A 25,052-nucleotide genomic window follows, 5' to 3' on the forward strand; every position below is an offset into this window, starting at 1 on the left:
TTCACCCAGACTAAACATTTTTGTGCTTTACCTCAGAGGCAACGTCATTTCTTCTTCTTTTTTTTTTTTTTTTTTTTTTTTTTAACAAGAATGAGTCTCCCTCTGTTGCCAGGCTTTAGTGCAGTGGTGTGATCTTAGCTCACTGCAACCTCCACCTCCCGAGTTCAAGTGATTCTCCTGCCTTAGCCTCCCAAGTAGCTGGGGTTACAGGCATGCACCACCACGCTCGGCTAATTTTTTGTATCTTTAGTAGAGATGGGGTTTCACCATGTTGGCCAGGCTGGTCTCCAACTCCTGACCTCAAGTGATCCACCTGCCTCAGCCTCCCAAAGTGCTGGGATTACAGACGTGAGTCACTGTACCCGGCCTGGTAATTCTAAAGAATATTCAGTTCTAGATATTTTCTAATTCCAGTCAGATTTAGTCTTTTGCCTATCAGTTTAGAAGTGTTTCTTAATGTATGAAAAATTTTTTTTCTTCAGTTGTGTTTCTGATATTAAGATTTTTGACTTGTTTTGCATTGTGGTCAGAGGATATCACCCTTTTGATGCCATTTCTGTATTAGCTGTCTGATGTTATTTAACAAATTACCTTAAATTTTAATAGCCTCTTAGTATTTCTTACTAACTTGGCAGGTCATCAGTCTATTTAAAAGATTTGCACATATTTTTTCCATCGTCTTTAGTTATTTTCAACAGAAGGGTCACTGTGCCTATTGAGTCAGACCGTTATAGATGAAAGATGTATGTGTTTACTAAAGACAGAAGTAAAAATCTTCAAGATGCAAAGAAGTTATTTTCTGATGGGGAAAATACTTTTTAGTGAAGCTCTCTGAGTTAGAGTCAGTAAAGGAAAACAAGCCATACATATTGCAGCAGAGCGGCTTTAACACAAGGAGCTGGCTACCCAGCTGTGGGAGGGCTAGAAAGCAAATGGGAACGCTGAGTAACCTAGCAGTAGAGATTGCAGGGAGCAGTTACCTTGCCTAGGGCTGAGAAACTAAACGAGAAGATTAGGATTTCCAGAAGCCACAAGCATTGAGGAGAGATCCTGTGGACCACTGTCCAAGTACGGCTGCAGCTCTGAGGGGCCCAAGGAGCTGGTTATGGGATCATTGGGAGAAGTTGGAGTCTGCAATCAACTGCCCCTACTGAGAGGACCCTGATGAGAACAGCAGCATGCAGAAAGGAGCAAGCCTGCTCTGTCCTCCTACCTTCCAGTCGCCCTCTTGGTCCCCCTTTTGGCTGTACCTAACAGTTGGAAAAAGGAGAACGTGGTTTGCAGGGCTCTGGCATCGCTTAGTAGAGGATAGAAGGGTGAGTGTGGAGCAGGGACAGTCGCTTAATAAAGGGCAAGGGGCTGACTCACAAGACCTGCCCAACTCAGCCAGAACTGTTCTGCCAGGGGCCAGAAAGGCCACAGGGCCCTGACTTGCACTGCCACTGCCAGCTGTGACTCTAGAACTTTGCAAAGCACCTTTCCACTTACTTATAATAACTGGTAGTAAGTGACGGCCATGTCTTCCTTAGAATGTAAAATACTACCAAGGTATCCGGGCTGCCGTGAGCAGGGTGAAGGACAGAGGACAGAAGGCCTTGGTTCTCGACATTGGCACTGGCACGGGACTCTTGTCAATGATGGCGGTCACAGCAGGTGCCGACTTCTGCTATGCCATCGAGGTAAGCCATTCCCTTCAGGTGTGTGTCCTGCGTCTTGCATGGGAAATCCCCTATGCTCTTGCACTTTCCCCATCTGTTCCTTCACAAACATTCATGGAGTGCTCACTCTGTGCCAAGCACAGAGCCAGGCTCTGAGCATACAGAGATGAGTCAGACACAGTTCCTTCCTCCAGGAGCTAGTTTTCTCCTCTGTCAGCCTAGGCTGCACATCAGAATCACTAGGAGCTTTAGAAAATACTTAACAGGCTGGGCACAGTGGCTCACACCTGTAATCCCAGCACTTCAGGAGGCTGAGGCAAGACAATTGCTTGAGCCCAGGAGTTTGAGACCAGCCTGGGCAACATAGTGAGATCCCATCTCTACAGAAAAACTTTTAAATATTAGCTGGGCATGGTGGCATGTGCCTGTGTTCCAGCTATTCTTGAGGCTGAGATGGGAAGATCTCTTGAGCCCGGAAAGTCAAGGCTGCAGTGAGCCATGATTTGGACTTCGTGTAAGAAAGCAAAAAATTACTTCTACCTTGTTTAAGCCAGTTATTGTGGGACTTTGTTGTTTCCAACTAACCAGTATATGAACTCAGTTTTGTAGGGGAAAGTATTTAAATACATGCCCCCACACCACCACACTCCAGCCTGGGTGACAGAGTGAGACTTTATCTCAAAAAAAATCAAAACGAAACAAAGGCTGGGCACAGTGTCTCACCCCTGTAATCCCAGCACTTTGGGAGGCTGAGGCATGGATCATGAGGTCAGGAGTTCAAGACCAGCCTGATCAACATGGTGAAACTCTATCTTTACTAAAAATACAAAAATTAGCCGGGTGTGGTGATGCGCACCTGTAATCCCAGCTACTCAGGAGGCTGAGGCAAGAGAATCGCTTAAACCCAGGAGGCAGAGGTTACAGTGAGCCGAGATTGCACCACTGCGCTCCAGCCTGGGCGACAGAGTGAGACTCCATCTCAACAAAACAAAACAAAAAAACCTTATACCTAGTCCCCACCCCTAACAGATTTTGATTTAACTTTTCTGGGGTGAGGCCTGAGCCTTGGGACTTGGGAATGTGCGGCAAGGTTGAGAACCGCTACCTTAAATGTCCCTACGGAGCCAGCTCTCTTATGTTTACCAATTTGTTATTTCTTTAATAAAACATTAAACAGCTTGAGCCCACAGAGCAAGAAAAATTAACCAAACAAAATTAAAAATTAAACATGTTATTTTTCTCATAAAACAAATAATGCATATTATTATAGGAAATTTGGTAAATACCAAATAAAAATAGTATGTTGACCCAGAGTTAAGTACTGTTAACATTTTGGTGTATATTCTTCCAAGTTTTGGGGGCAGGCAGGGAGCATGTATATAAATACTTTCCCTACAAAATTGGGTTCATGTAGTGATTGAGTTGGAAATAACAAAGCCTCAAAATCACCATGGTTTAAGGTAGAGTAGTTTTTTGCTATCTTTTTCGTGGCGTGATCTCTACTCACCGCAACCTCCGCCTCCTGGGTTCAGGCAAGTCTCTTGTCTCAGCCTCCCAAATAGCTGGGATTACAGGTTTGTACCACTGCACCTGGCTAATTTTTGTATTTTTAGTAGAGATAGGGTTTCACCATGTTGGCCAGGCTGGTCTTGAATTCCTGATCTCAAGTGATCCCCCCACCTCAGCCTCCCAAAGTGTTGGGATTACAGGTGTGAATCACTGCGCCCTGCCTTGTTTCCCTTTTTTAAAAGTAAGAATAACTTTCCCAGGAATTTCTATTATAGCAAACCTCTCCTTGGGTACCATCGGCTAGAATGAGGTTAAATCTCATTTCTTAACTCATCTCTGGCAAGAGGGATTCAGTTACTCTTAGCTCAGACAAGTGCACCACTGCAAAGGTCAGTTCCCCACACTGCACCCTCACCTGATTTCAGGGGAGAGGAGGACACAGAATGGATGTCGGGAAGTCATCTTCAGTGTCCACTCCTGGTAGTGTTTTGGGTGAGATCTTGAGCTTCTTGATGGGCTGAGGAGAAGGAGGTGTGAAGGTACCAGCTTGCAGGTTCAGGGAGAGGTGACTGATGAGTCAGAAGGCAGCAGGGGTGAGGGACAACACTGGCTTTGGATATTGTCAGGGTGGAGGCAAAGTGATTGGTGAGAACTAGGGTTTAAGGCCCTCAAACCACATCTAAAAACATCAAGGCAAACCTAGAAATAATTTGAAATAGATGATGAAGATTTTTCTAGGAGAACATGTGTGTGTATTCCATATAAGTACTGCGCGCTAATCAATTGCACAACTGGAGCTGCTCACATATGTACTCTTTACGAAAGGATACAGCATTTGTCCCTCGATTATAGTAAAAAATATAGTATTCATGGTAGAAAATGTGGGAAATACAGAAAAGGATTTAGAAAAAAGGAAAATCTTATCAGGAACAGTCTCAGTATCATTTTGTTGTTTCTACTTCGTGTGTAGGGCCACACGTGAGTCTGTTTGTTTTACATGCTAGAGCTCTTGGGGCTATGGAATCTGGACTGGATAAGTTGAAAACAAAGAGTTGGAGGTGCTTATTTATGTTCAGGGAAACTCGAAGAGTTCAGGGAAGACTTCTGGACAGGGGATTCATGCTGCCCTGGGAAGTGGGGTTTGATTTGGCAGGTGGGGCTAGGACAGGGAAGGCTCAGGCTTGCCTAGTGATCATGAGATCATTGTGGCTGGAGTGTTGGTTGTTGGGGGAATGGGGGAGGAAGACTGGGAAGGTAAGGGAGGGCCTCCAAAGCAGTAGTTTCCCCTTATCTGTGGTTTCACTTTTTGTGATTTCAGTTACCTGTGGTCAACTGAGGTCCAAAAATACTAAACGGAGCCAGGTGCGGTGGCTCACGCCTGTAATCCCAGCACTTTGGGTGGCTGAGACAGGTGGAAACCTTGAGTCCCAGAGTTGGAGACCAGCCTGTGCAACATGGCAAAACCCCGCCTCTACAAAAAGTAGCTGGGCATGGTGGTCTACGCCTGTAGTCCCAGCTACTTGGGGAGGTTGAGGTGGGAAATTGCTTGAGCCTGGGAGGTGGAAGCTGCAGTGATCATGCCACTGGACTCCAGCCTGGACAACAGAGTGAGACCCTTCTCAAAAAAAAAAAAAGAAAAATTAAATGGAAAATTCCAGAAATTATTTATAAGTTGTAAGTTGTGTACCATTCTGAGTATTATTACATTATTTTTCTATTTTTAGTTATTGTTAATTTATAAATTATTATTTATATTTATTATTGTGCCTAATTTATAAATTAAACCTGGTCATAGGTAAGCTTGGAGGCTGAAGCAGCTCCACTGTGAATGCTAGTCCTCCATGCTGACTTCTGACCAACCCCAGCTTCAGGAATGCCTCTAAAATTTCCGCTCTCATGCACTTTGATGTAAATCCTGCCCTCAGGTCAGAACAACTTTGATGTTATCATAAATACATACTTACCATAAATCCTGCCCTTCGTCAGATTCCCTGTGGTATGTAAGCACTACGTCTGAGCCATAACAGTGTGGGGGCCCAGCGTCTCACTGCCCGAGACAAGGCTTCTGTTTGTACGTCTCTATAAAGTGTGTCTTTCTGAGAAGCTGGATTTGCCAGTCTTTCCTCAGCCTCTCAGCTCCCGTGGCGTGTTGGGGTAGGTTTGCATAGAGCTGCCCACCATGGAACAGTATGTATGTATAGCGAAAAAAAAAAAAAAAAAAAAAAAAAAAGGTATGCATAAGGGTCAGTACTATCTGAGGTTTCAAGCATCCACCAAGGGTCTTAAAATGTATCCCCCATGGACAAGAGGCACTGCTGCACCATAAGAAAATAGAGGCTGTGTTCTGCCAACAATGGGGATTTGGGACAATTTTGAGCCCAGAGGATGACCTGCTTACTCACACCTACAGTCTGCTCTCCTCTGGAGGGCACAGCACGCCTCCCAGGTTGGTGAGGCAAGTCCCTTTCCTGGCTTTTTGGCGTCCTCTTGTGCGGTACTGACACCTACTGCTCTTACTAAGTAGTGCAGCCTCCTCAGGATCCCTGGCATCCCTGCTGTGCCTGGCACGGAATGAGAGTCCCTAATCACAAGTTAAAGCCAACTGAATTTCAGCCCTTTTTCATGATGCACATTTGGAGAATAAACTATTTAAGTTACATATCTTAGGACCAGAATCAAGGAATAGCTTGCTCACCTTAAAGGTCAGACTACTGTTTAATTTATTGCTCATTTTTCCTTGGGTTTTGGCTCTATTTTCTAGGTTTTCAAGCCTATGGCTGATGCTGCTGTGAAGATTGTGGAGAAAAATGGCTTTAGTGATAAGATTAAGGTTATCAACAAGCATTCCACCGAGGTGACTGTAGGTCCAGGTGAGATTTACACACCCTGTGTTGAAAGCTTTGCTTGCTCTTGTGTGAGAGAGGAAAAGGGTTATTCCAGTTACCTGGAACAAATCCAGGTCATAGCATAGAAATGGGGCCTCTCTGTGTGGAGCTCTGACAATAAGGACTTGGTTTCTCTTGATGTTTATTTTCCTGCTAGTTAAAACTAGTCAACAAGGAGTAGACTAGAGCTAGTCAGGTCCAGCAATGGAGACGCAAACAAAACCTACATTTGCTTTAAGCAAATTGGAATTCTTATGGGGCTCAACTCTTGAGTTTCAACTACCAATAATCACGCCTTGGATAAACCTCATTGGCTACGATACTGCCACTGCTCAAAGCTCAACTCTGAGTTTCATCAGGCAGAAAGTACTTAGTTCTTTTATTTATTTATTTATTTGAGAGAGAGTCTCACTCTGTCGCCCAGGCTGGAGTGCAGTGGCGCTATCTTGCCTCACTGCAAGCTCTGCCTCCTGGGTTCATCCATCCTGGCTAACACGGTGAAACTCTATCTCTACTAAAAATACAAAAAATTAGCCAGGCGTGGTGGTGGGCACCTGTAGTCCCAGCTACTGGGGAGGCTGAGGCAGGAGAATGGCGAGAGTATTTCTGACATTCTGCCTCTGCATACAACATGAACGATTTTCCTGTATAGCATTGTCTCTTAAGGTTTCCAGAATATGTATATGTACACACAGGCACACACACACACACATTTTTTTTTGAGACGGAATCTCACTATGTCACCCAGGCTGCATTGCAGTGGTGCAATCTTGGCTCACTGCATCCTCCACCTCCCGGGTACAAGTGATTCTCCTGCCTCAGCCTCCCAGGTAGCGGTGATTACAGGTGCCTGCCACCACACCTGGCTACTTTTTGTATTTTTAGCAGAGACGGGGTTTCACCATGTTGGCCAGGCTGGTCTTGAACCCCTGACCTCAGGTGATCCGCCTGCCTCAGCCTCCCAAAGTGCTAGGATTATAAGCGTGAGCCACCATGCCTGGCCTCCAGAATATTTTTTATAGTCTAGAACTTTGTTTCAGTCTTTGAAAATTTCACATGCCACTGACACTTAGAGAACATAGTTGAAAGATTTGCAAAGGAAAAACTGTAGTGAAGTTATGGATAACATCATGGGTTTTTTCTAATTTTTTGTGGAGATAAGGTCTTACTATGTTGCCCAGGCTGGACTCAAACTCTTATGCTAAAGTGATCGTCCCATCTCAGCCACCCAAGTAACCGGCACTACAGGTGTGCACTACTGCACCTGGCTTTTTCACCACAGTTTTGGAGAATGCAGTATCATTCTGAATTGAAGCTTCTACCTAAGGTCAACATTATTCTCCCATTTAACAATTTTTTTTTTAATGGAGAATCTGAAACATGTACAAAAGAAGTGGATACTATCTTATTTATTTATTTATTTGAGACAGAGTCTCACTCTGTTGCCCAGGCTGGAGTGCAATGGCAGGATCTCAGCTCACTGCAACCTCTGCCTCCCATGTTCAAGCGATTCTCCTGCTTCAGCCTCACGAGTAGCTGGGATTACAGGCGTGCACCACCATGCCTGGCTAATTTTTGTATTTTTAGTGGAGACGGGGTTTCACCATGTTGGCCAGGCTAGTCCCGAACTCCTGACCTCAGGTGACCAGCCTGCCTCGGCCTCCAAAAGTGCTGGGATTACAGGTGTGAGCCACTGCGCCCGGCCTATCTTTTTTATTTTTAAAATATACAATAGAGTGCTCAAATCATTCCATTTACAGTCAACGTTATTGAAGTATGATTTACATTAAATGAATATCCATTTTCATTAGTTTGATGAGTTTTGACAAATATAAACACACTTGTAACCACCATCACCATAATCAAGATAATAGAACATCTCCATCATGCCCAAAGAGATTCCTCATAACCCTTTTTATCAGTCCCCCCATATCCTGGTCCTAGGCACCCACTCATAGACTTCTTCGTTATAGATTAGATTTGCCTGTCTAGGATTTCAAGGAAGTGGAATCAAAGAAGTGTGGACTCTTCTGTGTGTGTGCTCTCTTTTTTATAGCATGATGCTGGTAAGACTCTTCCACACTATTCGTGTCTTGGGGGTTCGTTCTTTGGTGTTACTGAGCAGCATTCTATTAGATAGATGTACCGTAACTTGTTTATCCCTCTACCTGTTGATGGACAGGGATTTCTTGGATAGGTCTTTAGATTCACTGATCTTTTCTTTTGCAGCATCTAATATGCTGTTAAGTATATTTAGTAAACTTTTCATTTCTCTTTCTTTGTTTTTCTTTTTCTTTTTCTTTTTTTTTTTTTGAGACAGGGTCTTGACCTGTCCCCCAGGCTGGAGTGCAGGGGTGTGAGCATGGCTTATTGCAGCTTTGACCTCCTGGGCTCAAGCAGTCCTCCTGCTTCAGCCTCCTGTGTAGCTGGGACCACAGGCTCATGCCACCATGCCTGGCTAACTTAAAAAAAATATTTTTTTTGTAGAGATGGGATCTCAGTTTGTTGCCTAGGCTGGTCTCAAACTCCTGGGCTCAAGCGATTCTCCCACCTCAGCATCCCAAAGTCCTAGGATTACAGGCGTGAGCCGCTGTGCCTGGCCTCATTTTTGATATTGTATTTTTTATCTCTGAAAGTTCCACTTGATTCTTTTTCATAACTTCCATTTTTCTCATGTTCATAGTTTTCTATAAGCACCTTTATTTTAGCTTTTTGAACATCCTTATCTTCTGTTCCCACCATCTTTGTTTTTTCTGGGTTTGTTCTCTTGACTCATTTTTATCCTTATTCTGGGTCACATTTTCCTTCTTCACATGTCTAATCATTTTTGTTTGGATGCTGTGGCTATTTGGAATTCCCCATTGTTGAGTGCTAGACTTCGTTGGTTTTGCTTTTTAAACTTTGGCATGCAGTTGGGTTACTTGCAGTTCAGATTGATCCTTTCAGGGCTTGTTTAAGCTTTCTTTGGAGTGGGGTTAGAGTAGCTTTAAGTCAGGCCTTCTCAACAGTAGTGCTGTGACGTTTTGGCATTCTCCAACTATGTGACATTTTGATAATTCTTTGTTGTGGACCCTGTCCTTTGCATTGTAGGATGTTTAGCAGTGTCCCTGGCCTCTTCCCAGTGGATGTCAGTAGCACTCCCCTCCTCCCACCATTGTTGCCAACTAAAAATGTCTCCAGACTGCCATGTCTTCCTTGGTCTCGAGTGTGTAAAATTGCCACCTGTTGAGAACCACTGCTCTAAGGCTGTTTAGCAAGACAGTTACTGTAACCTTTCTGGAGTGTCTGCTGAGAGCTCTAGGTGCTCAGCAGGGATTCCCTTGTCTGGCTGATCAGAACTTGAATGTTTCCCAGGCCTCTGAGAGCTCCGGAGATTGTTGCCACTCATGCAACCTTTGCTTGGCTTCACAGAGTATTACCCTGTGTGTGTGAATGTATTAACACAGACCCTAGAGGAACCCTGTGCAGCATTCTGAAGGCTTTTTTTCTGTGTAATTTCCTCTCTGATTCTCTGCCTGGCAAGTTCCAGCTGCTTCCACTTCCCTGAACTTGTTTCCTGTCTGTTTAACTCAGCAAGACTGCTGTGCTCTGTGTCACCTCTTACCCTGTACTGTGGTCTGGAAAGGGTCTCCTGGCTGATAGCCAGAGCAGGGTAAGGGTTACTTGGTTTGTTTCCCTTCTTAGGGAGCAAACTGTGTTGCCTCTTGCTCAACATCTGAAAACACTTGTTTCATACATTTTGCCCAGTTTTCTAGTTGATAACAGCCGGAGGGTAAGCCTGATCCCACTTATTCCACTATGGCCAGAGTGGAGATTGATTCATTTATTTATTTATTTTTTTGAGACAGTCTCACTCTGTTGCCTAGGCTGGAGTACAGTGCTGCGAACACAGCTCACTGCAGCCTCGACTTCCTGGATCCTCCTGCCTCAGCCTCCTGAATAGCTGGGACCACAGGCAGGCACCACCATACCCAACTAATTTTTTTGTTTTTTTAAATTTTTATTAGAAACTAAGTCTTGCGGCTGGGTGCAGTGGCTCACGCCTGTAATCCTAGCACTTTGGGAGGCCGAGGCTGGCAGATCACCTGAGGTCGGGAGTTGCAACCAGCCTGACCAACATGGAGAAACCCGTCTCTACTAAAAATACAAAATTAGTCAGGTGTGGTGGTGCATGCCTGTAATCCTAGCTACTCAGGATATTGAGGCAGGAGAACTGCTTGAACCTGGGAGGCAAAGGTTGCGGTGAGCTGAGATTGCGCTATTGCACTTCAGCCTGGGCAACAAGAGCAAAATTCTGTCTCAAAAAAAAAAAAAAAGAAAAGAAAAGGAACTAGGTCTCGCTTTGTTTCGCAGGCTGGTCTTGAACGACAGGCCTCACGCAGTCCTCCTGCCTCAGCCTCCCAAAGTGCTGGGATCACAGATGGGAGCCACTGCACCTGGCGAGATCATTTATTCTTGAAAATTTATCCATTTTGACGGCAGGGAGACTGATCTGCAGGGCAGCCTTTGGCCATGAAGTGTGCTGACTCTGCCTCCAGGCAGCATTGTTCACACACACCTCAGCTTAGGCCAGGCCCCTCATATGATTTCTTATTAAAAAAAAAAATTTTTTTTAGACAGAGTGGCTCTGTCGCCCAGGCTGGAGTGCAGTGGCATGACCTCGGCTCACTGCAACTTTCACCTCCCGGATTCAAGTGATCCTTCCACGTCAGCCTCCTAAGTAGCTGATGTTACAGGCATGCACCACCACCCGGCTAATTTTTGTATTTTTAGTACAGATGGGGTTTCACTATGTTGGCCAAGCTGGTCTTGAACTCCTGACCTCAAGCGATCTGCCTGCCTTGGCCTCCCAAAATGCTGGGATTGCAGGCATGAACCACCACGCCTGGCCAATTTCGTAATACTTTTCTTCATAGCACTTACCACTGCAATCATTAAATCATTATGTAGTTATGTATTTAATGTCTGTATCCCCACCCAGCTGAGGCATCCTGAGGTCATGCACTGCATGGGTTGTATTAACTATTCCATTCCGTTATTTGCTCCGGGCCTGTCATGTAAAGGAGTTAGGTAATTTTTGTAAAGTGAGTAGATTGTCAGTTGTGCTTCATCCATAATCCCTTGTAAATGTGACTTTGTTTCCGATCCTCAGCCTGACAAGTGGCTTCCTCATTGCCAAGTTGGGTGGTCTTTCCTCTGCTTTTCCTCTCTAACCACTGCCGCTTTGGTACTTCTGCCATTCCTTCCTTCTTGAAACTCTCCCTGGACCTTAGTGACATCTCTTCATCTTGGTTCTCCTGTGTTGCTTTCTTTCTGCTCCAAGTGTGTGCTTTCCAAGGTTCTGCTCTCAGCCCTTTTTAAAAGTGGCATCTGAAGTTGCCTGTTCCCCAGAGCTGGATTACATGCTGAGGCTTGTGGAGAGCCAACCCAGGGAGCAGCGTGTGTTCATCCGTCCATTTCGTTCATTTGGAAAGGGCTTAGGAAACTCCTTGGGTGGCTACCTGCTTCAGACTCCCCCACCCCGTGCCCTTATACATTAGCAGTCACACTCAAAATACCAGGCCCTCAAGAAGTACTTGTTAAAATGCACTAGACCATAAAGCTTGAATTTTTTTTTTTTAATTTTTATTATTTTTTGAGACAGTCTCACTGTATCACCCAAGATGGAGTATGGTGGGGCAATTTCAGCTCACTACAACATCTGCCTCCCGGGTTCAGGCAATTCTCATGCCTCAGCCTCCTGAGTAGCTGGGACTACAGGCGCGTGCTACTACACCTGGCTAATATTTGTATTTTTAGTAGAGACAAGGTTTCACCACATTGGCCAGGCTGGTATCGAACTCCTGGCCTCAAGTGATCAGCCCAGCTTGGCCTCTAGTGATCAGCCCAGCTTGGCCTCTCAAAGTGCTGGAATTACAGGTGTGAGTCACTGTGCCTGGCTCTTGATTTTTATTTTAATGAAGCAATTTGGACTATAAAGCATTTTAAGTTATATAATTGGTTTAAACATTCAGGAGATAGAATTGGCAGAGTGGGTGATCAGTGGGTTGTAGGGTGACAGAAATCAATAATTTATCTAGTGTATGTTGACTGTTACGGGGCACTAGACCTTGTGGGTGCTGGGGTACAGTAGTGGACAGGCAGTCAGCGGTCCTGCTGTCCTGGAGCTAGTAAATGATGCCCAGATTCCTGGACTATGTGACTCATTGATTGATTGAGGCAGAAACCCTGGAGGGAGGAGCAGGCGTGTTAGGTGGGGTGGGTGGGATGAGTTTTGGACAGTGTATTCCAGTTGGAGTTTGATGTGACATCAGAGAGGATGGACAGGGCTGCTCGGGAGGGTGGTCTCTGTGGCAGAAGACAGAAGTTTCGTCTTAAGCTCCTCCACGTGATACTGTCATGGAGCACAGGTGAGCTTCATAGGAAGTGTGCTTTTTTTTTTTTTTTTTTTTATCTTCATCATCCCAACCACCACCGCATGAGACAGAGCCCATTCACCTGTTTTACTGATGAGGCAACTGATGGTCAGAACGGAGGGCTCAGGGATAGGAAGTGAGATCCAGGCCAGGCTCCAGCCTCGAGCTCGAGGTTCACGCTGTCTCTGTTGTGCTCTTCTATCAGCTGCTTTCTTTCTTTTTTTTTTTTTTTGAAATGGAGTCTCACTCTGGCCCAGATTAGAGTGCAGTGGCGTGATCTCGGCTCACTGCAACCTCTGCCTCCCAGGTTTAAGTGATTCTCCTGCCTCAGCCTCTCAAGTAGCTGGGATTACAGGCACCCATCACCACGCCTGGCTAATTTTTGTATTCTTAGTAGAGACAGGGTTTCACCACGTTGGCCAGGTTGGTTTCAAACTTCTGACCTCAGGTGATCTGCCCGTCTCGGCCTCCCAAAGTGCTGGGATTACAGGCGGGAGCCACCGCGCCCGGCCCCTGTCAGCTGCTTTCATGCTTCTCTTTTCCTTGTGTCATCTGTGAGACTTGTGCTCTGTGCAGGGGAAATGAGTGGGCTTTGTCAGATTATAATTCATGAGGCATTAAAAGTGTTTACAGTTAATTCTCCCTGATGAATAGCCCCTTCCAAAGTCTATTTTGGCTCTTGACTCATTAAAAATTATAATTGTAGAAGTAGCAGTACATTACTGAGGTTTAGAAAACAGTTAACAGAAGATCCCTCCCAAATCCTACTCTTCTCTAAAATCCTACTGTCCTAAAACAACTGTTATTTAAGAGATTGTTTGGTGACAAGGCGCTTTCATTAAGGGAATTTACCATAGTGATCTGGGGATTCTAAGTCATGGATCTCAATTTTGGCTGCCAGAGCCTAACTCACAGTAGCTGGAAGATCATCAGAGAAACTTGTTGTCTTGCTTTGGCTTTCCCTCCCTCTCCCTGCAACCTAGAAGTATTTGACATACCAGCATTCGGTTTTTGCTTTTCAAATAATTTTTCTAATTTAATGGTTAATAGTTTAATTGTTAATTTATATCTCTCTAATTGCTAATAGGGATGAAAAAGTTTTCATATGTTTGGTTTCTGTTTTGAATTTTCTGTTTATATTTTTACCTGGTTTCTTTTTGGGCGTGTATTTTTTTTGTTTGTTTGAGACAGAGTCTCACTCTGTCGCGCAGGCTGGAGTACAGTGGCACAATTTCGGCTCACTGCAACCTCTGCCTCCCAGGTTCAAGTGATTCTCATGCCTCAGCCTCCTGGGTAGCTGGGGTTACAGGCGTGCGCCATCACACCTGGCTAATTTTTGTATTTTTAGTAGAGATGGGGTTTCGCCATGATGGCCAGGCTGGTCTTGAACTCCTGGCCTCAAGTGATCCTCCTGCCTTGGCCTCCCAAAGTGCTAGGATTACAGGCGTGAGCCACCATGCCTGGCTAATTTTTGTATTTTTTGTGGAAATGGGGTTTTGTCATGTTTCCCAGGCTGATCTCAAACTCCTGAACTCAATCCATTGGGTATTTATAGTTTTCTTATCATTTTTTCCAGTCTCCCTCCCAATATTAAGCATACAGAATAGCTGTAAGAGCAGTACAGTAAACACTTATGATCCCTTACCCTAGATTTATCAATTAGCGTTTTGTCATACATTTACATATGGATTTTTTTTTTTTTCTGAACCATTGGCAAGTCAGTCGCAGACGTCCTGACACTTCTGAATACCTCAGCATGTATATGTGCTTTTAGCATGATGGCCCCTTAACCACTTATCTTTCCCATATTTGCTGTAAATATTTTTCCTAGTCTGTTGCTTATGTCCAACTCTGTTTTCTTGTGTTTTTCAGAGGGTGACATGTCATGCCGTGCCAACATCCTGGTCACAGAGTTGTTTGACACAGAGCTGATCGGGGAGGGGGCGCTGCCCTCCTATGAGCACGCACACAGGCATCTCGTGGAGGTAGTAGACGGAGGGCTCCCTCAGACGTGTCTGTGGTCTCAGCCAGCTCACATAGCACTCACTCATGCACCGTGTCCCACACAGCCCAAGCCCTCAGCACCTCTGATACATCTGGGACACCCCTCCATTCCTGGGGGGGCTCTGGTTCTCCTCACTTATAACTTTCATGTCCCTTGAATGCCAAATCTTAATAGGTTAGAGTTGAAAAGCAAGAAACTATATTCAAATTCAGTTCAGTTCAGCAAATATTCTCAGGAAGCTGTCAGTCTTGAGAAGTGATCAGGTGTTGGCCTGGCAGATGGAATATTTCTGGTAGAGGAGAGCAGCACGTGCTAGACGTGAGACTAAATCGGTGCGGTGGCTCCGGAGCCTGCTTTGGATTTTGTGCTGTGTGGGAGGCAGGAGACATGGGCTTAGCAACTGAGGCTAGAGAGCTGGGCAGGGGCTAGATGGAGTGGGGTTTGGGGGCCATGCCCAGAGGGTAGCTGTCATCTAGAAGGTGGGGTGGCATCGCAGGAGGGTTTGAAGCAGAGGATTGACAGCAGACTTATGCAGGCAGATGTGTGGAGGGCAGTTGGGGTATAGGGCTGGAGGGTGCGGGTGGGTTAAAAGGCTGTGGAGTCGTCCAGACGCTGTGGCACAGTGGGCCTCAGCCAAGGCTGTAGACAGAGGCCTGATAGGTGGTCCCAGGAGTTGGTGGTCCCTTAGGTGTAGAGATATGGATGCTGGGGTTTGGGCATCTGGATTGGATGGTGGTGCTTCCTATTGACTGGGAGTGCAGGAAGAGGGGTAGCCTTGGGAAGGTTGGGAAGTGGTGAGGGCGATTCTTCTGGTTTAGACAGAGTTTGAGCTCTCTAAAGGTCAGCCAAGCAAAGAGGCCCAGAGATGCATGGATTTACTCAGTGAAGAGGGCATGGTTGAGGTCACTCTGGAGAGTGTGGAGGGAGACAGTCCGGACCAGGGAGTCCCCTTGTGAGGTGGGGCGGAGGAAGCACAGCCTGGGGAAGGCAGCGGGAGTGAGTCCAGTTAGAGCAGCATTTCTCTACCAGAGCAAGGTTGGGAGACGCTTCGCAGGGAGGCCAGTTATGCTGCTAGCCTTTTACCATGCCCAGAGCAACCCCCACAGCAGAGAATCATTTGGCCCAAGAGGCCAGTGGTGTTCTGGTGGTGAAAGCCATGTGGGTAGCAGCTGTGAGTGTGCTCTTGTCAGGTCCCTATTGCCTGGTGCATGGAGGACGTGGAGTGGATGCAAGAGGTAGGAGGAGAGCTGGACAAGGAGCCGGAGCCACAGCCCTAGGGGCTGAGTGTGCAGCAATGCCCAGCGGCGCCAGAGGGCTGGGCAGCTGAGGGGGCACCGTGGTCCACAGGGCTTTGCCACAAGGAGGCTCTTGTTTTGGTGCTGGGCAGGAGCGGCACTGAAGGGACGCTGAGCCCAGAGCCAGGATCACCACCCAGCAGCAGGACGTGAAACATTTAAGAGTGCCAGGTAGCCAGGAACTTAGCTGACAGAAGTCATTTTAGGCACAGTGTGTGTTCTTTTTGAAATGTAGTACCTTTTTTTTCCCCTTTTCCGAGGGCATAGGGCTGAAAACAGTTCACTATTCTAATAGTATAAGGTGTTGGGCATTACTGAACCAACCTAATGTTAAGGAATAAACCTCTTTTGATCAATGGGAATTACTGTGGGTCTAAGCATCTGATTTTTGTTTGGTTTTGTTTTTAATATAAACTTAGGAAAATTGTGAGGCTGTGCCCCACAGAGCCACCGTCTATGCACAGCTGGTGGAGTCCAGGAGGATGTGGTCGTGGAACAAGCTATTTCCCATCCACGTGCAGACCAGCCTCGGAGAGCAGGTCATCGTCCCTCCCGTGGACCTGGAGAGCTGCCCTGGCGCACCCTCTGTCTGTGACATTCAGCTGAACCAGGTGTCACCAGCCGACTTTACAGTCCTCAGCGATGTGCTGCCCATGTTCAGGTACCAAGGAGCCACCATAGGTGATGGCGCTTTGAGACATTTGATGGAAGTTGGGTATTAGGAGGTTCTTTTTGAGTGGGAAGGAAATCTAGCTGCTGTCACCTGCCTCGAAGGCAAGAGTCCTTTGCAGCCAAATGTCATTGCCAGTGAAGTCACTGTAAAAATTTAAAAAATGGAGTGTGTGAGGTTAAACTCTGCTTACATTCTTGAATATTATTTCTCAGCATAGACTTCAGCAAGCAAGTCAGTAGCTCAGCAGCCTGCCATAGCAGGCGGTTTGAACCTCTGACATCTGGCCGAGCTCAGGTGGTTCTCTCGTGGTGGGACATTGAAATGGACCCTGAGGGGAAGATCAAGTGCACCATGGCCCCCTTCTGGGCACACTCAGACCCAGAGGAGATGCAGGTAAGAGGCAGGAGCCTAGCATGTGCCCTGTCAGGAAACTTGTCCACTGCTGTTCATGGGAAAGTAACAGTTGAGCCTTAGACCCAGGAGAATTTAGAGACAGGAGGGCTGTGTCAGAATCAAAGACAAATAAAAGTTTTTAAAAAGCAAGCAAAGGCTAGCTGTACTAACGTAGCCTTCCCAGGGTGAGCTCATGGTGAGCACTCATGGACACAGTGAGGAACAGAGAAGTTGGCTTTCCTCTCCCGCCTCATCATGATGCAGCCACCCTTAGATACCACCCCTCATCCCCTGAGTAATCCCAGGGGGCTCCCATCAGCTTGGAATAGAGAACTACAGCCTCACCTTCTGTGGCCTCAAAATCTCCTTTCTCCACCCTGATAGAAAGTAGGCAGAGGACATGAAACACAGAAAAGGAAATACAGATGATGGGGATAGTTGCCCACTGTCCCTCATAATAAGAGAAATGCAGTATTAGCTGCTCACAGCACCTATGCTCCCAGCCTCTCAGGAGACTGAGGCAGGAGGATTGCTTGAACCCAGGAAGTTGAGGCTGCAGTGAGTCGTGATTGCATTACTGCACTCCCGCCTGGGCAATAAGATGAGACCCTGTCTCTAAAAAAAAAAAAAAAAAAAAGAGAAATGCAACTTTAAACTGCAGTGAGATCTCATTTTCACCTATTAGTGAATAAAGTTTAAACAGTTTGCAAGCACACTGTTGGGGAAGCTCAGGGGAAAAGCAGGAGAGCGAGTCGTCAGAACGTTTCAGGTAGAAAGCAATGCTGCTTTCAGACGTGGGGCTGTGGCTGGATTTGCATCTGTGCAGAATAGATGTGTGCAGCCCTGGTTTAGTAGAAAAAGGCCAACCTAAAGGCCACTAGCAGGGATCAAGTCCATTATCCTTTCAGTGGGTGAGGTAGCTCTCTGTGCACTGATGTGGGACAAGCTTCAGGGTGGATTATTACCTGACACAAAAATAAAGGTGCAGAATGGTGTGTTGTGTGGCAGCACTGGTGTTAGTAAAAATAGGAATATATGTGTTTGTGAGTGGATAGTCATGTGTGGTGTACATATAAGGACGTCTTTGGAAGAATTCCCAGAAATTCGTAAAACTGACTGCATCTGGGAATGGGGACTGGAGGTTAGGGGTGGAAAGGAAACATATTTTTCACTGTGCGTCCTTGTATACCTTTTGAATTTTCTCTCATGTGCTTGTGTTATTTACACCCCCATCCACCCTCTCTCACTCTCACACTCAAAGGAAAAGAAAGTGGGAAAGGTGTGTTGGAATTGCCTGATGGGTTCTTCCCACCCACTGTTCAGACAAAACCAATTCGCTGACACCATGGCATTGCAATAAAGACTTTAATTGACACGAAGCCAGCCACACCACGTGGGAGACAGAGTGGGAGAGACAAATCAATCTCCCTGAAAATTCACAGGCTACAGTTTTTTGTTTGTTTTGAGATGGAGTTTCGTTCTTGTTGCTCAGGCTGGAGTGCAATGGCGCGATCTCAGCTCACTGCAACCTCTACCTCCCGGCTTCAAGCGATTCTCCTGCCTCAGCCCCCTGAGTAGCTGGGATTACGGGCATGCGCCACCACACCTGGCTAATTTTGTATTTTTAGTAGAGATGGGGTTTCTCCATGTTGGCCAGGCTGGTCTCAAATTCCCGACCTCAGGTGACCTGCCCCACCGGCCTCCCAAACTCCCACGCCTGCTGGGATTACAGGCGTGAGCCACTATGCCCGGCTCAGGCTAGGGTTTTTCAAGGATAGTTTGGCAGGCGAGAGAGTCCACTTATGGGTGGAGTCATCAGACAGAAACGTAAAAACCCGAAAAGACATTTCAAAGGGTCAATCTTAGTTTCTGCAAGGTGGTGTTATCTGCAGGAGGAATCAGGGAAGGTCGCAGATCTTGTGACCTAATAATGGCTTCACCTTAGCAGAATTCAGCCTCCTTTCATCCTCCTAACCTGCTGATCTTTCATTCAGTTTAAGTTTAATTTTGGGGAAGGACGGTTGTCATTTAAAGTATTAACCAGCTGGGTGTGGTGGCTCACGCCTGTAATCCCAACACTTTGGGAGCCCCAGGTGGGTGGATCATTTGAGGTCAGGAGTTCGAGACCAGACTGACCAACATGGAGAAACCCCGCTTCTACTAAAAATACAGAAATTACCCGGATGTGGTGGTGCGTGCCTGTAATTCCAGCTACTCGGGAGGCTGAGGCAGGAGAATTGCTTGAACCCAGGAGGTGGAAGTTGAAGTGAGCTGAGGTCACGCCACTGCACTCAAACCTGGGTGGCAGAGCGAGACTCTGTCTCAAAAAATAATAAGAACAAAAAATAAACTGTTAACCAAATGTCTCCCAAAGTTAGCTTGGCCCGGACCCAGGAATGATTAAGGGCAGTTTGGACATTAAAGCAAAATGGGGGTTGGTTAGATGAGATCTCTTTCACTGTCATAATTTTCTCACTTTTTCGAAAAGGCAGTTTTGGTTTCAGGACCAAGAAATAGAACCTGTCTCTACCCAGGAGCGCCTCAGGCACCATCCTTTGTCCATGGTCCAGCCTGCCTGGCCTTAACCCCTGGCTTTGTGTTGAATGCTCACCTACTGGTTCTAGGTGTCCACAACGTTATGGAAGGCCTTAGCAGCTTCACCTACCCTATTCCCAGAGTTACTGTTTAGGCCGAAGGGTTGTGACTGCTGGGGGATTGCTGTCAATCAGCGTACCCATACCGACAGCAGCATGTGAGACTAAGAAGTATGTGAGCTTCCTAGTCTCCCCTCCACCTTCCAGGTGCCTGGCCCCGGGTGGGTGTGTGTCCAGCCAGGGCCTGCCAGCATCCCTATGCAGGCTGTGTGTGTGTCACTCTGAATTCACCCACAGAGTTGAGATTGGCACTTCCTCACATTCTTCCTAAGACTGTGTTGCAGAATTAGCATAAGAATAGCATTAAAATGTTAGTACTTTTGGCCGGTGGCTCACTCGTATAATCCCAGCACTTGGGAGGCCAAGGCAGGTGGATCACCTGAGGTCAGGAGTTCAAGACCAGCCTGGCTAACATGTTGAAACCCTGTCTCTACTAAAAATACAAAGAAAATTAGCCGGGCATGGTGGCAGGCACCTGTAATCCCAGCTACTTGGGAGGCTGAGGCAGGAGAATCGCTTCAACCTGGGAGGTGGAGGTTGCAGTAAGCTGAGACTGCACCATTGCCCTCCAGCCTGGGCAACAAGAGCGAAACTCCGTCTCAAAAAAAAAAAAAAAAAAAGTTAGTACTTTTAATTTGCATATCTTCAGAGCGCTACTATGTATTTTTTCTCCTTGAATCCTCTTAGTAGACAAACCAGGTAACCACAACCATAGCCAACCCGGGACTCAGCAGGCTCCAGGGATTGCAGCGGGGCCTTGTGTCCAGGAGCAGTAGAGTGGGTCCTGCCCCTGGTCTCTTGACTGCGGGTCTTGTGTTGTTTCTCTACCAGCGTTGACTTTTGGATTGGAAATTTGAAAGCTGCTAATGAATCTCCCTCATGAATTCATGTAACTGCTTTGATCCTAAGTATATTTAGTCTGTCCCACCTTGGCACAGTGGGTTCTGTCACCAGCTCCTCAACGTTAGGACCCAGGAGGTCCCTGTGGTGGGTAGTATGGGAAGGACATGATGACAGGGCAGTGCCATGGGAACCTAGGAGGGGTCGGGAAAGGGTTCTCCTGTCTTCTTCACATACATTTGCATAGTGTGGGAATGAATAAAAGGTTTAAAAGAACCTGTGTTATTCCTGTTACTATTTATTTTTCCAGAACATATCTGGTCAGATTTTCATTTTCTAGTTTTTATGTTCAAGTAAGCGTCTTAAGTGTGTGGGAATGTCATTCTTCTGCCTTTTTGTTAAATTCAAGACCAGGTGGGTGGGCACGTTCCTTACCTGTGCTCTTGGAGTCCCACAGGGCCAAGTTTTTCTTAGTTCCTGAAGGTGACAGAATGAGCAGGCAGTCGTCTCATCAGAGTTGAGCCAGGCATCTCTTGTTTTTGTTTGTTAGAGACAGGGTCTTGCTTTATTGCTCAGGTTGGATTGTGGTGGCACCTCTTAGCTCACTGCAACTGTGAACTCCTGGGCACAAGCGATCCTCCCACCTCAGCCTCCTGAGTAGCTGGGACTACAGGCACTTGCCACTATGCATGGCTAATCTTGTGTTTTTTGTAGAAATGGGGGTCACTGGTATGTTACCCAGGCTGGTCCCGTACACCTGGCCTCAAGCGATTTGCCAGCCTCGGCCTCCCAAATTGTTGGGATTACAGGCGTGAGCCACCGTGTCCAGCTGGCATCTACTTTTTAGGGTAGTTCTTCCTTTTTCAAAAAGAAGCTTAACAATTATGAGCGAAATAAACCTCATTATATAAAATAAAAATATCACTCATGGTCCTCCCTTTCACTCAAAATAGCTCCCTTTGTTTGGTCTCTCTCCAAACGCGTGGGTGTCATCGGTGCTCATCTCTGTTCTGGACCCCGTAGCCTTCAGCAGCAGCGTTTAAGATGTCTGTCTGTATTCTGCATGAGGGTTTATATCCCGTTCTGAGTGCTGGCCATTTGGGTGGGTTCCAGTTTTTGCTGGTATAAATAATTCTGTGATTTGCATTTTTATGTGAATATAACTTTTTTTTTTCTTTTGGGGTTTTCTTAGGATAGAATCCTGTATGTGGGGTTTGTAGTAAGGACTAGCACAGCTTATTAAAAATTGACCGTGGATCATTGTCAACCGTGTTTCACAATTTAAAATATTCAGTTATTTAAATACTTCAATTTAATTCAAAGAATAAGCCAAAACCTTTTTGTATTTTCCCACCTTTTTATTTTGAAAAATTATATATCCACAGAATAAGTGAAAATGAACACTGATAGTCCCTTTATTAATTTAAATTTACCAGTTGTTAATGTTTGCCACATCTGCTTTATCTTTGTCTTTCTGCCTCTCTTCCTGCATCTCTACACACACACACACACACACACACACACACACACACACACACACACGGGCATGCACATTTTTTTTTTTTTTTTGCTAAATCATTTGAAAGTAAGTTGCAGACATCTGACACTTTACTTTTAAATACTTCAACACTTATCTCCCAAGAATGAAAACAGTCTGCAACATAAATGAAACACATGATCACACCTAAGAAAAACAGTGGTTCCATAGTATCGTCTAACATATGGTTCAAAATAAAATTTGTCTCCAGAAGTCCTTGATAGCTTTTGTTTCCTCAGTCTACGATCCAGTTAGGTTTAGTGCATTGAGTTTGACTGTTTTGTAAATTCCGAGTACGTTAAAGCCTTTGGAATGCATGCCATGGGACTATTCTGAAAAGGTTCCCCTTAAACCACTAGGTTTAAATCATTGTTTTTTCCTTCAAAGGAAACATTCAGCACAGCTCTACGTGTTGAAGAGAGAGCTTTGGTGCTACTCTGATGGGGTGGGGACTGGAGCCTGCACTTGTCCCCTCCCCTGAGCCACTCTGGCAGATTGCTGCTCTTGGCCACATTGTGTCTTCCTAAAGCCAGCAGGGTTCCCGCAAACTTTTGGGCCACTGGCCTCTGAGTTTAGAGTTTATCTCCTTGGCCACAATAGCCAGCTGCAGTCTACATTGTGGACGTCCTGAAAACTGGCAGTTCTCTGGCATTTGGCTCCTGGATTAGAAGCATTGCTCATATTGCAGCTCGTTGACAGCTGACTCTGTTCTCCGTTTCAGTGGCGGGACCACTGGATGCAGTGTGTGTACTTCCTGCCACAAGAGGAGCCTGTGGTGCAGGGCTCAGTGCTCTATCTGGTAGCCCACCACGATGACTACTGCGTATGGTACAGCCTGCAGAGGACCAGGTACGTCAAGCCTCGTGGGGGTGGAGGATGAGCCTCTGAGACTTGTATGTAAATTCCCCATTTACAGATCCTCTGGAGGTGCCAGTGGGTTGATTTGTGTCTGGACAGAATAACATAAGAACAAAGATTTGTGACCAATGTGTCAGTGCCCATTCGTGTGTACCTAGGAGAGGCTGTCATGGGTTGCTGTAATCTGTTTAGAGCAGATGCGTAGGAAAAGTGGAATTAGCGGGTGCTCTAAGCCCTCATGCCTACTGGAGACCAGTGTCCAGATTCATGCCCTCTGGAGACCTGTGGAGGCGCTCACAGCCCACGTCTGTTTGTTCATCTCCTGGCCTAGCCCTGAAAAGAATGAGAGAGTCCGCCAGATGCGCCCCGTGTGTGACTGCCAGGCTCACCTGCTCTGGAACCGGCCTCGGTTTGGAGAGATCAATGACCAGGACAGAACTGATCGATACGTCCAGGCTCTGAGGACCGTAAGTGTCCAGCCCCTTGGCTGGTTGTGGGGAAAAGGGAGAAAGAAGTTTGTCCCATGAACCCCAGCACTTTGCTTACGATTTGCTGTTTCTTTCCTGTGTCCTCTTGTCTATGAGTGGCTTCAGCAAGCGCCTCCTGGGTGGGCACTGGAGAAGAAAGCGGGAGAGCCTGGGGCTGGACTTCCTGAGGGCTTGCTCTCTGCTCTACTGGGAGAGCCTCTGGCTGGGCTCCTGCTGGACACCTTTGCCTTGTCAGACACAGTCATTGCTGGGGGTGGTCACAGTGGATTAGACCACCCCTCTTCTCTTTTCATGTGTTGTCACCTTTCTAAAATTTTCTAAGATGTAAATCTGATCATGTCGCTCTCCTGCCTGAAAACCTTTGCTCCCTGCTACCTGTAGCAGGGAACTCGGCCTGGGGATTACAGATGGGGCTTAGAGGGAGGGTCTCTTGAGGCCCTTGGGGGTGTGTACAGAAATAAGTGTGAATGTGTGCATTTTGGGGGATGGGGGGAGGATCCAAGCCATCCTGAGTTTCTCTCAGAGGGGTCTGTCACCCAGAAAGGCATCCTTGCCTTTGGGCAGTCAATTGTGAACACTCAAGCCTTGGAGGCTCTCAGCTGTCTGTCCTCTAACCAGACAGGGAAGAAGCCTGTTGTCCTGGACTGGAAGGTGGCCTGCAGGTGGTGCAGGCCTTCAGCGGGGCCTCTAGGCTGGGTTGAGGAGTGTCTTTCCTGACATTGGGGACAGGTGGGGAGATGTGAGCAAGGCAGGCATGTTTGTGGCTGGGGGTGGTTACTGCATGAAGACGCAGGGGGATGGTCTGAGGTCTGGGCAAGTGGAGTGAGAAGGGAAGCATTTCTGACAGCTTGCCAGCAGGAATCTTCTGGCAAACTGGAGGAAGCCCTGTGCTGAGGTTGCCCGTTCCCCGCAGGTGCTGAAGCCAGACAGCGTGTGCCTGTGTGTCAGCGATGGCAGCCTGCTCTCCGTGCTGGCCCATCACCTGGGGGTGGAGCAGGTACTGACGTGCACCCTTGTCAGCCTCCTGATGTGGGCTTGTGAGTTAGGGCATTGTGTGGTCCGGGTGCACAATTCTGTGATCAAGGCTCTTTGCAAAGGCCACTGTTGTGGGCACAGCATGCTCGGGTCAGGGGCTGGGGGGTTTATTGCCTGTGCATGCAGGCAGGCGTCAGGCCTCAGAGCTGCCCCAGGGAGGGAATGAGTGCAGGCAGGGTTGTTCAGGTGTGTCCTCTGTCTTAGGATGGTCTTGTTGCATTTTAATTTTTAATTTCTTCTCTGTTAAGTGAATATCTTACAACTAATAGCGTGGTGTTCCCTCTAGGTGTTTACAGTCGAGAGCTCAGCAGCTTCTCACAAACTGTTGAGAAAAGTAAGTGAGAATTGTTGTTGCTGAAATAGTGAGAGGACCTGTGGGGTCTGGGTTGATGGCTTTGAAGTGGCATTGGCCCCAGGGGCACAAAGGAGTGGCAGCTCGCTTGCACCCCTGTGTTGTCTTGGTTGCTGCCTGGAGAGCAGCAGCCAGAGGCCTTGGGGGCTGTCACTGAAATAGAGGCAGGCATTTGCACTCTGCTTTGTTTTTTTGTGTCTGAAGAAGTTTAGGCTTTTTTCCTCACTTCACATAAAGCTACTGTTGCGGTAGAATTAAATGTAGGATGTGTTTCTGGGACATCAGTGCTGAGGGAGCCAGTGCTCACAGCCTGATGGGAGATGGCATTTCTCTCCCTGGCCAGTAACTGGTTTATTTCCTCTCCAAAGGGGAACTCCCTTCACCAGAACTGCAGGCTCGCACTGAGTCCTGGTGTGCACATGCGGGAGAAATTTCTTTTGCTTTTATCACATTC

The 25,052-nt window shown here is 46.8% G+C and overlaps 1 protein-coding gene and 1 non-coding gene across 30 annotated transcripts in view; one reads left to right on the top strand and one right to left on the bottom strand.

Annotated features, from left to right (window-relative positions):
* PRMT7 (protein arginine methyltransferase 7) overlaps positions 1–25,052 on the top strand; it is a 52,084-nt gene that overhangs the window by 14,311 nt on the left and 12,721 nt on the right. For 19 of the 29 annotated variants that reach the window (XR_010131360.1, XR_010131357.1, XR_010131359.1 and 16 more), the window contains 9 exons: positions 1,530–1,679; positions 5,929–6,037; positions 14,341–14,453; positions 16,188–16,429; positions 16,654–16,834; positions 22,587–22,714; positions 23,055–23,190; positions 24,125–24,208; positions 24,533–24,580. Coding sequence is in view for 23 of the 29 variants with exons in the window: in XM_019011823.4 (XP_018867368.1) it covers positions 1,530–1,679; positions 5,929–6,037; positions 14,341–14,453; positions 16,188–16,429; positions 16,654–16,834; positions 22,587–22,714; positions 23,055–23,190; positions 24,125–24,208; positions 24,533–24,580 (1,191 nt within the window). In the remaining 6 variants the exon portion in view is untranslated. Of the gene's footprint in view, positions 1–1,529; positions 1,680–4,507; positions 4,842–5,928; positions 6,038–14,340; positions 14,454–16,187; positions 16,430–16,653; positions 16,835–22,586; positions 22,715–23,054; positions 23,191–24,124; positions 24,209–24,532; positions 24,581–25,052 lie in introns of those variants that run through there. The other 10 variants (XR_010131362.1, XM_055366250.2, XM_063699669.1 and 7 more) reach the window with 3 other exon arrangements.
* On the bottom strand, positions 6,250–6,392 carry LOC115931174 (U4 spliceosomal RNA). Its single transcript, XR_004067716.1, has one exon. It is a non-coding gene; the product is annotated as a U4 spliceosomal RNA (small nuclear RNA).

This window comes from Gorilla gorilla, chromosome 18, assembly GCF_029281585.2.
Source record: "Gorilla gorilla gorilla isolate KB3781 chromosome 18, NHGRI_mGorGor1-v2.1_pri, whole genome shotgun sequence".
NCBI lineage: Eukaryota > Metazoa > Chordata > Mammalia > Primates > Hominidae > Gorilla > Gorilla gorilla.